At 40.0% G+C, this 12,177-nt stretch overlaps 1 protein-coding gene across 1 annotated transcript in view; it reads left to right on the top strand.

Annotated features, from left to right (window-relative positions):
* The first annotated feature begins 4,340 nt into the window (after positions 1-4,340).
* SLIT1 (slit guidance ligand 1) overlaps positions 4,341-12,177 on the top strand; it is a 259,749-nt gene continuing 251,912 nt past the window's right edge. The window contains exon 1 of the mRNA XM_075612392.1: positions 4,341-5,006. Within this exon, the coding sequence (XP_075468507.1) occupies positions 4,813-5,006 (194 nt within the window). The 5' untranslated portion in view covers positions 4,341-4,812. The remainder of the gene's footprint in view (positions 5,007-12,177) is intronic.

The raw sequence follows: 12,177 nt of genomic DNA on the forward strand, positions 1-12,177 counted from the left end.
GCACAGCAAAGCCTGGGTTAAGAAAGTGCTGATCAGAAACATGTCCACATACAGCTCTTTCATCCAGGAAGGTGTATGCCGTGGCAAATCTGTGTGGCATATAACTGCCCCCTTACTCCTACTATCTCCACTCGCCTAATTGCTTACTGGGAAAAATTGAGCAAAGTACTTCTTACTATACAGGCAAAGTCGTGCAAGATCATATTCTCCTCTGCAACCATTCACACAAAGTTTCCTTGATACATATAACCCCAAAACTGTTAGTTCTCACTCCTATACAAATATTTCATTTAGAAGGTGACATTTCAGGAATCCAAACCCCCGAATCTGCTGATCTCTTTCACATAGATTGTAAGCTCTGTGGGCAGGGTCTTACTTTGCCTTATGTTGGCAGTTATCTGTTGCACTTCGTGTTTGTAATTATGAACATAAGGGAAGTTCCCAGCACTCAACAAAGAATATAAATGCAGACGACGACAATAGGTGATATGCCAAAAAGAATGATGTTTTACTATACTTATGAGTCAAACAAATGTAGCAAACAATTGCATTAGACAATGATACTGGTGTAATAACCCATCCAGTGTAATCACAATTGGTATCAAATAAACACACTAGGTGTGATGGGCACAAAAAAGAGAAAAACTGACGTCCTGGATATCCTCAAACCTGCTGGTTTGATTTTCGTGATTCGTAACTTGACTCTGTGTTGACTTTATTCTAAATTGTTTATTGTGCTACTAAGGACTGTCTATCTGCTTGGCTGTTAGTGGTATTAGCAACTGTTTGATAACCTTGCTGCTGTGGATTGCAGTACCTAATTGGAAGTTCTCTGCTCTTTGCACTTTTTTGTTGCCTGCAGTTTTATTTCAGCGTTGCTACTGTTTTTACCCAGGGAGTCCCTGTTTCACAGGGGTAAGGAAAGTACCGGGATCATTTGGATCGTTGGGAACAGGCCAGAAGAAGGGGCTAGGAGCCCCGAAACGTTGCCCCCCTTATTCCCCTGTGTTTCCCTGTCCCCCTCTGTTTTCCCTTACCATATCTCCCTCCCCCGTTTTTCAGTTTTTCTCTTTTTTTGTGCCCATCTCACCTAGTGAGTTTATTTGATACCAATAGTGATTACACTGGATGTTTTATTACACCAGTATCATTGTCTAATGCAATTGTTTGCTACATTTGTTCGGCTCATAAGTATAGTAAAACATAATTATTTCTGGCATATCACCAATTGTCGTTTGCATTTCTATTCTTTGTTGAGTGCTGGGAACTTCCCTTATGTTCAGTATTTCAACTTTGGAGTGAATTAGGGTCCCTCCTTGTTCTCTTGCATTGCACCCTCATTTGCTTAGCGATTCTACATACTCCTATTGAGGTGCTGTTAAAATTGTATACTAGTGTTTGTAATAGTTTTACTGTGTATTGTCATTTTGTAAAGCGCCGCGCACATTGCTGGTGCTGTATAAATACAATTACACAAAAATTATACAATTATACTTCAGCTAATATATATAGGATGTGAGCTGTTATAGTGAGACACATACAAAGCAATGTGAAACCAAAGTTATGCCACAAAAAGAAATAAATCCATCAATTGTGTGTATATGTAATTTATCCAAAACATGCAATGAATTTGCATATCATTGATGTTATTTACACGTTGATATATTACTTCACAATATTGCAGGTTATATAAGCTGTGCCCTGAAACACACTGTAATTAACCATCAGCACAATGCAGCCTGCACTGCTCTGTAACATGCTACAGTAGGTGGTGGTATATACTTGGTATATATGGGGACTTTTAGACCAATGAGACCAAGCTCATATTTAACACTAGGTGCATTGTCTTTGACCTGACTGCAGGATCAGCTTGCAGGACTTGTTATGACAGCCGCCTTCAGCATTAAAGAGGTTAAAAAACAGGAGTGGGAATGTATAAAAGGTAAAACATTAAAACCTTGCTGTATGAAAAGTGTATTCAACTCTTAACCCCTTCTCTGTAATGTGTTGCAAGCCTTTCTGATGGAGAAGAGATAAAATAAAGACATTAGCTTGCAGTGATATATATATATATATGTAAAATGAGAAAAAAGAGGCACGTGCCACATAGCATAAATCTGTGATGACATTTATTATTATCATATAGGTTTAAAATGAGCACATTCACAAGTGTAGCAAGGTCATGCACATTTGAGAGATAATTTTTCTCATGAACAAGATATTCATCTGCAGCAAACTTCTGTAATCCCAATGTAGGGCTGGCACCCTGTTTGATGTTCCAGGGTCCACGGCTCAAACAATGAATGCACGCCATCCCAAGCTGCCCGGGAGAAACGTGAATACAAAGTTATAAGGTTCCAAATAGATGGACAATGTTCCACCAAGTGTAGCCCTTGTGCTCGATACACATCCGCTTGGAGAAGCGTGATGACGTAACACATCAAACATCCATGTCCCGTCGTCACGCTTCTACATATATATATACTTGAAGTATGTGTACAGTAAGGACTTGCAGGTTCGAAATCCACAATTTGAGAACTTTGACCTTTGGAAGTTCCGAGTCAAACTTTGAAATGCGCTTTGGAATCCGAGCAAAGTTGAAGCCACAATCCAAAAAAAGGCAATTTTTTCGTTTAAAAACATAAATAAATAAATAAACTGGTTGAACTTTAAGAAAAAAACTTGCAAACATTTGCGAAAAGTTCAAAATTCTAAAACATTTTGCTCAAATTTGGAGTTTTTCCCCCCAAAACATTTGTAGAAAAACAAAACCAATTGCGTTCTGGGAAAACTAACACCAGCTACAAAACACAAGTCAAAGTTCCCCTCCATCATTAGTATACAGTACAATTACTGTACATTTAGTTATTGACACGCTATTGCGAGGTATAACCACACATTTGTACAAGTACCCGCGGTGCGTCTCTGTGTTGGCATGGAAATCCCCTGATCTCATTTCTCTTGTTATATTTAAAATAATTAGACACGATCATTGTTTTGCAATGACGCAGGGAGCCTTTCTTTTTATGTTTTACTCTACATATACAGTACATGTCTTTTTATCTAGAGATCCTTTCAGTTCTAGAGGAAAGAGGCCTATTACAGCTGTGCTACTGTGTTACCCTGAAACAGGACATGAAAGCACAGAGTCGCTGGGGAACGGATAGTCAGTGGGGCTCGCTCCTGTTCTACTTACAGTAGCTGTAGACAAACATGTCCGCAGTCTTTGTATGTATATCTTTATTTATATAGCACAGTGTACTCAGCGCTTTACAAAGACAATACAGTACAGGGAACTATAATACAATAAGCGCAACAAAGTGGCACAAAGGAAAGGAAATCCCTGCCCCGGAGAGCTTACAATCTAAATGTGATTGATAAAGCCAATAAGTGCCCATGTTTGCACAGATCTGTAGAAAAGTGCAAATGGGTAAATAATAATCGCAGACTGCATAAAAGATTTGTTAAAATCACCAAAGCTATGTTTTATTTGAAGTAAAGTAACATTTTGACATATATCACATTTTTAGGCCAGTCATATGCTGTCTACAATACACAGTATTGCTTTGGAGCCGAGTTTAGAACTGAAGAGCTTTCTGGAAGCCCAAAGTCACTTCTCCTCAGCCTGGCCTGACTACTTCAGTGCTGGTGTGAACTGCAATGTGAAGTTCTTGCATTAAGCACTGGAGGGGTTAATTTATTTTTTGTTTAAGGCAGGGGTGTTAAGGCCTGTCCTGAAGACAACCCCCCCACCCCCCCCCCCCCCCCTTCCCAAACAGGTCAGGATTTAAGGATATCCCAGCTTCAGCACAGGTGGCTCAATCTGATTGAGTCCCCTGTGCTGAAGCTGGGATATCCTTAAAACCTGACCTGTTGTGGGGTTTTGAGGACTGGAGTTGAGCTCCCCTGGTTTACGGCATACCATGAATTGGCACTTAATAAAACCCAGGGGTCCTATACATCTGAGCCATTCTGTTATCCCTGAACAAAGTAGGTAAATACTGCAGGAATAGAAAGGTGTGGTCTGCAGACACCACCTCACCAAAGTTTGAACTCTAACAAAAAAAGTGCTTTTGATTGCTGTCTGCATTCCATACTCTCCCCTCCTCTGTCTGAAAGAACTGCCAGGTACTAGGGCAGGACTGGTTGCCATTTATCTTATTTGTTTTGTTTTGTTATCAAGGTGCTGAGTGTTAAAAGCTGTGTATGTGTGCGCTCTTTAAAAGCCATTGTAGTTCCCCGAGTTTCTCCTCCTCCTCCTCCCATCCCCTGTAATTCTGTAGGGGGTATAGCTCTGAAAGTGGAGGCTCCTGTAGACTGAGAGGAGGTTTGAAGACAGGAGGAGGGAGGAGGGAGGAGTCAGGCTGATATTTGTGTCTTTGAATTGATGGATGACTGCTGTTGTATGCCTCTGTGTGTGTGTATGTGTGTGTGTGCTTTCTCTCTCTTATTTATGCTGGTACCAAGGCTCAGACACAGAGAGCAGAGAGATAAAGCTCACTAGAGGCAGAACTCCAGGCACACACAGAAAAAGAAACAGAAGGGGAGACTTACAGCAAACAAGCTTCAATGAATAAAGGTGCTGCATTCACAGGGCAGCATTTCCAGCAGCAGAAAAAAACAAAAGGATGTCATTTTAATAATTCCAGTGATGATCATTGTGTAATTTGAGACTATTACACTTTATTGTCATTAATATTATTTGCATTGGGATTACCAAGGGATCTGGGAGCTGCCTGGATCATTTCCAGGACACTGGTGATTAAGGGCTCTCTACTCTCTAGGCTGGAAACGTGACTTATCTTTGGCAGAATGACTGGGAAGAGGAGCTCTACCTTCTCATCGTGCTTCAGAGCTGGAGTCTGGCTCCTGGCATGGAGCTGTGTATGCCAAGTCTGTGCCAATGGCTGCCCAGCATTGTGTACCTGCAGTGGAACCACAGTGGATTGTCATGGCATTGGACTTAAAATGGTCCCAAAAAACATCCCAAGGAACACAGAGAGACTGTGAGTATTTCTCCTTTATACACCTGCCCAAGGGTCAAAACCTTCTACTTAAAATACATGAAAAGAGAAAGCAGTCAAAGTTTGAGAACATTCGGGGGAATGTTCTTTTCAGAACAAAATAAAAATTAATTAATATAATTTGTACTTAAAATGAAGTTTATTACAGCGTGTTACATTTTCAGTTAAGGTTTATTGTAAATACTGCTTCTCTGCGAAGCACACGGTAGACCTTTATTTTTATGTCATTTTCAGCTCTCTGTCCCAATTCTTGCTTTCTTTTTGCCCTCAACTTTAGAATAATTGCAGTTTTCTTTTGTCAGTCCTGATTTTATTGCACGTTGTTTTGGACAAATGTTGCTGTTTCTTTGTATTTGTATAACCAACCCTGCCCCAATCTAGCCATCATTATTTAACATTTCCAAAACACTGGATGTTTCTGAAAGAATGGCTTTATTCCTGTTATTATATAGGGACTGGGGATCAGCTCAATCCTGAACAGACCTCATGCTGTGATCACTTTGGTAACAGGAGGATGGCAGTGTTGGAATTATGAAGAAGCACTACAAAGAATTTAGGGTTACTTATCTCACGAAATAGTCACTTTGGTGACTACTATATTGAGCTGTCATGCTAGACTTTTTACCCATTTACTGATAATGGTACAAGGAAATCGTTACTTAGCAAGTCCTCCAGCATCAGACTTGCTAACTGCAGTGTGGTGTTTGCAGTGCAGCAGTGGAAGAGTTTGGGTATTACTATTAGGCATTTGATCATAATCCTGGTTAATACTTCTTCAACTTCATGTGCATCAAGGAACAGTACATTGTTCTTCCCTTGCTTTTGTTGGCTAGTGCATGGATCAATAGTAGGAGTCAGGGAAAGAGTAATTTAGCACATCTATAATAATATAATGTATTATTCCTGCAACTTTATTTTTTGCTGCCAACATTTAACATTTTATATATAATTATCACTGCTAGGTCCGAGCTGGCATAAATATTATCTGCCTATGAAGCGTGTTTCAAATGTATCAAAATGGGGGAAAAAAGTTTATTAATATGTACAACATACTCTAAGTACAAATATAGGATAAGTATCTGTCGTCCAAATTTAACATAGGTTGTACTCGATGGACATATGTCTTTTTTCAACCTGATCTAATATGTAACTTTGTAATAACCTAACATTATGAGAGATGGACGACATATGAACCTTTTTAACAGCAAGAGAACACTTAATTTTTTGTGTGTATGCCACCATCAGTGTTTCTTGTTGGTTGACCATCATGTCCAGGTCATATTCCTCCAAGAGTAAGAGCATTCACTAAAAAAGTCCAAGCTGATCTGGACAGACTAGGTCAATGGTTTCCAACCTTTTTTGGGTTAAGGAACCCTATGTGAAATTCCGAGGAATCCCAATCCTCTCTAATAGCGCGTCTGAGATCACATGCATTGTAAGGAACCCCAACTCTCTCTCATAGTGTGTCCGAGATCAGATGCATTGTAAGGAACCCCAACTCTCTCTAATAGTGTGTCCGAGATCAGATGCATTGTAAGGAACCCCAACCCTCTCTAATAGCGCGTCTGAGATCAGATGCATTGTAAGGAACCCCAACCCTCTCTAATACACGTCTGAGATCAGATGCATTGTAAATTCTTCTGCATTTGATACAATTTTCAAATCACCAGACAATTGCAAGGGACCCTTTAGGGATGCCCGGGGAATGCAAGGGTTCATAGGAACCCCTGTTGAAAAACACTGGACTATGTCAATCCCAGCATCCTTTTGCATCATTTCATGTAAAATAGTTAAACACAGCAATGGAAACAATTGGGACGATGTTGCAGTAGAAGGTGCCCAGACACCTAATATGTTGGAGACTTTTCTGCCAGTGCTCCAGCATTTGCAGACATTTCTCGTGTAGTTGCGTTGAGCACATGCATTTGGGATGCAGGCGCAAAGCTGCCACGATTTATGCTGAATTTGGAGGTTCGTCTTCCATGAAAATATGGTAATGAATCCATAATAAATACTGGCAATTGACACTAATTTTAATAACCAAGATTGTATCGATTATCACCAATGGTTGAAGAATAGGGGAAGCAAAGCAATCGGGCAAACCCTTTCGTACACAAAAATAAGTGACATAACATTATGGCTCATATTCACTAAGGAGTGCTAAGCTTTAGCATCTTTTAAGAAATAGGGCAGGGGTTCTCAACTCCAGTCCTCAAGACCCCCCTGTCCTCCTCAACAGGTCAGGTTCTCAGGATATCACAGCTTCAGCACAGGTGACTCAATCAGTGGCTCAAGCGAAGACACCATTTAGTAAATATGGACCTATATATATGTTATTGATTGTTCATAATATGTTTTAACCTCATTGTTTTGCATTTGAATGCTTTTCATTTGGATAATAATGAGCCTTTACATGAATACCAGTAGTTAGTGTGAAGTTATCATGCCTCAGCTGTACTGCAGGTATTCATCACTGAGTCACAATCTTACGATCAGCCTCGTGCAGAATTAAACCTTGCAACACTACAAAAATATTCCTGTTTCTGTGAATAGGGGATTGGGCTTTAATAAAACAATAAGGCCCAGGGCTTATATTTATTTTATTTGTAACAATTACATATCAAAGAAGAATGTTGCTTCCGGGCAAATACTGTTTCGGGTGTTACAGTTAGAAAAAAATGTGTATAAATAATTTATCTCTAAAAATAGCAATGTTAATCTAATGCTAGAACTTGCACAGCTTTTACCCACAAAATAATTGCGCTAATCGTTTTCTCCCTGCCTATTGGCTGAAATTACTTTACCACTACATTGAAAGGCTTTCAGAAACAGCCCTTATTACAAGCTAGTTGTAGCTGTTGGAATCATTTTACTGGCTGGTTAGTGATGGGACTAAACTTTTATTAATTCCGCCTTAGGCGCAAAAAAACATAAAGAAGTTTAATCTACGTTTCTTAGCCTCTTTAGCGGTGTAGAGGAAAACTCAGTGCTTTGTTCTGCAACATATTGCTAACCTCTCCAAGGGAGAAGAGGTTTATTCAGCCTTTGGGATTCTTATCTTATCAAAGGTTTTCAGTCAAGTGCGTTTGTATTTTTCACCCCCTTCCTGGTAATTATGAACGGCCTATGTTTAGATCATTGAGATAGCAGAGAATGCTGACATTCCCTGCGTTTCCATTATTGGACCATCTGGAAAAAAAACCCGGATTCTGTTTTGTATCGAGATCTACTTTTTGTGTTTTACAGAGAGTGTGTTTGCATGCGAGATATAAAGGAGATGAGTCTTTATATCAGGGGTCTCAAACTCAGTCCTCAAGGGCGACCAACAGGCCAGATTTTATGGATATCCCTGCTTCAGCATAGGTGGCTCAATCAGTGGCTCAAGTAGGGATATCCTTAAAACCTGACCTGTTGGTGGCCCTTGAGGACTGAGTTTGAGACCCCTGCTTTATATCTTACTACCAGATCGGTGATTCAATATCTTATGGAATGTGTATTGTTAACGCTGTTATATTGTCTCTTTAATTCATATATTGATACTCTGTGTATCACAAGACACTACATTCAGAATACAGGAATAGCTGCATCACTGTGTATACTGGACTGAAAAGGCCATTTATTTAAATGGCTTTACCATGCACAATACCACGAGAACACGGCAGAGAGGGAGACTCACTCATTTTTGGGTTTTAGATGTAGTTAAATAATAATGGGCCATGTTTGCTAAGCTGTGCTACTACATAAGAGTAATTTCAGTGCCTAAATGGACAATATGGTCCATTGACTTGAATGAGCTGTTAGGTGTCTTATAGAATGGCACTGTATGGTAAACATGGGCTGCATAATCTAATCTATACATACATACATAGTAATAGTCCCCAAGTGATCTATACACCTGGCACTCTCAATGAGTTTCAGGGCATAATTACTTTGTGCCAAATGCTATGATTCCTGGACGTATTTTACTGATTGGCCATTTATGTCGGAGTTAGCATCTAATAAATAATGTTATGTTAAAGTAGAGGCAGGAGATAGACTTTTCTTTATTTAGTATTCAAATATAGTCTGTATCTAAACCTCTTGGAGACGTGTTAAGTTTACTTTGTTCATTTTCTACAATGACTTCATACTTTCTTTCTTTATAATATAAAACATGTTTTACAAGGAAGTAATACATTGAGAGTTACCTCTCGTTTTCAAGCTGGGCACAGAGTTATAACAATACATGGTTACATGAAAAGAACAGAGGTTATACAGTCAATTCACAGATATTTAATGGACAGTTAGAGTTGGAAAATTGGGTTCAAGGGATAAAAGGGCTGGTACGTTTCAGATTGAAATAGAGAAGCTTTAACATTACCAAATGGCTCACACCCTTTAGCTGTGCCAAAGGCTGTCCGCCTTTGGGCACCAAAGATGTACACTGAAGGGGAATACACTTTCTTAGTAAATAAAGTTAAATATTAACCAATTATGCTGAGTTGTTAAATGAAGGTGGCTTCATACTTTAATGGATATCTGTTGTTTATTGGAAGTGAAAAAGTAATTGTAATCATTTTACCAATTACTACTAATTAATCTGTAATCAATGACTACCTCATAATTTATTTGATTGAAGTCACTGGTGATGTGCATACTTCAAACCTCGTGCGTGCGTGCGTGTGTGTACATTTTAAGTTATGGTGGGTGAAAAAGGCAACAGAAAACCTCCACCGTTAGCATATAGCCAATATTGGCTATATGCTAACGGTGGAGGTTTTCTGTCACCTTTTTCACCCACCATAATTTAAAATGTATATTTCAAAGCAAGTATATTTCAAAGCAAGTATAGACCAACCTCACACTGATGATACTCATCAAGGTTGAAACATGTCTGTGAGTGGTCTGTACTTGCTTTGCTAGTCCCATGCTGTGCTTAAAAGCTGTGTGAACGGCGATGCATCAGATTAAATGGGCTCCATGTGGATGGATATTCCAGGCAAAAGGTGACACATTGTGCGCTCATTTGCATGTCATTTCCCAGAATCCCTTGCTGCAGTGGGAACACTGTAGGCTAGGTGATAATGGTTGAAAGGCAGGGTTGCAGACCTGTCTAAGACATGTGGATGTGTTCACAAGTGATATTCTTTATTGGATATATATATGTGTGTGTGTGTGTGTGTGTGTGTGTGTGTGTGTGTGTGTGTGTGTGTGTGTGTGTGTGTGTGTGTGTGTGTGTGTGTGTGTGTGTATATACATGTATAGTTAACAGAGTAGCCAGAACTGGTCCGGTGGTCCGGTGACAGAGAGGAGCACACACCCTGAGGAAGGTCCCTGTGGAGGACCGAAACGTTGGTTTTGGTGTCCTGCATTATCTTTAATACAGTTTCTTTCTATACCACTGTGTGCTGTGTCTCTGTCACCGGAGCACCGGACAAGTTCTGACTACTCTGCTAACTATACAAGCTTATTATCTGTTTTATGGGACAAGCATCAGAATTTTGAGGAGACTAGTGTGCAACACTGTTATGCTATGGACTATATATATTATATATATAAAATAAACTATACAAGATACGTACAACCTCAGCAGTATCCAGCCTCTCCCTACCCTTTCAGTGCTAGTCTGTACTTCATTGCTTTCCAATGCCTTTCCGACCCTGCCTGACACAAGGATGTAAACGTATATTGTGCAGCATGAAGTTGCACAGATGTTGTAAAAAAGTATACTGTGACATATAACTCTGAACAATGCAGTGTCAGGATCTGTGTATGTCCCAAGAAAGAACTGCAGGGAATAGACTTGCCCACGTACTTTTTGTATTGATTATATACCAAGGCAGTCGGTGTGGGAATGGAATATTTGCATTATAAAGTAGAAAATGAGTTTTGCTTCTTGCAGATGTGAATTCTCAGCTGATTTTATTTTCGGTCACTGTTATGAGGATGTCTTAATAATCTTTGTTTTTTTGTTTGTCCGGGAGAATTGACAGTCTCATTAGCCTGTTTCTGATCTACTGTGGAAAACAGTGCAACTGCGCACACACACACACACACACACACACACACACACACACACACACACACACACACACACACACACACACACACACACACACACACACACACACACACACACACACACTCACACACACACATACATAGACTGTATATATACATGTGTCTCCAGGGAATCACACGGTATAGTGATGTAGTGAAATAATAGGCGCAAACAGATAAAAGGGGTGAACACTATTAATGAGTGAACAAATGTGAACTTATATAAGTGAAACAAATATATATATAAATAAACGTATATACAGTTTCACCCCCTGCTCAAACCCGCTGGGAGGGGTGGTCTTCACTCTTCCCCAAAGGTAACAGTAGTAGACACGAAATCCAGGGGGAGCATAGGGAAGAAACAAAACAAAACTAAGTGCAGCAGAATAGCAATGGAGAATTAATGTTTCCAAAAACTTGGCTCTATTGAAGTGACTACTTACAAGATGTAAGAGTCAAAACAGCAGGGTTGACTAACAGTCAGTGGTGGCTAGGTGATATAGTTGTCATCAAGGTGGTTCAGGTACTCAGGAGGGTATGGCCCATTTGCAAGAGAGAGAACAAACTGGCATAGCGCAGATCAACCAAGGTATAAAAAATGTTTATCTAAGTAAAAAATACACTCACAACATATCAGATAAAATCGGGCATGTCACACTATATTAGTGTATATGAGGATATCAACAGCCAGCTGGCTCACCATCCCGCAACTCTCCGAACTCGTCCGTCTCTGCCTCTGATCAGCTGCGCCACCGCACTGCTCGGCGTCTGACGTCAGATCCGGTTTCGTCGCTGGGTAAGGGCTGGATCTTCAGTGACTCCTCATCCGACAGCTCCGCAAGGAAAGACTCCCACTCAACGCGTTTCGCTACGTAATCACGTCGGCTTTCTGATACTGACGTCACCACTATTTAGATTTTCTCACACAAATGCTGTTTATATTTGTCCTCTTGTGAGAGCAAGTCCAAGAGACCTTCTTTTTTATACATCATTACATTTCCCATACAGTATCACGCTATGGAGTCTCTCTCTCTCTCTCTCTCTCTCTCTCTCTCTCTCTCTCTCTCTCTCTCTCTCTCTCTCTCTCTCTCTCTCTCTCTCTCTCTCATACTGT

Source organism: Ascaphus truei, chromosome 8, assembly GCF_040206685.1.
Source record: "Ascaphus truei isolate aAscTru1 chromosome 8, aAscTru1.hap1, whole genome shotgun sequence".
NCBI lineage: Eukaryota > Metazoa > Chordata > Amphibia > Anura > Ascaphidae > Ascaphus > Ascaphus truei.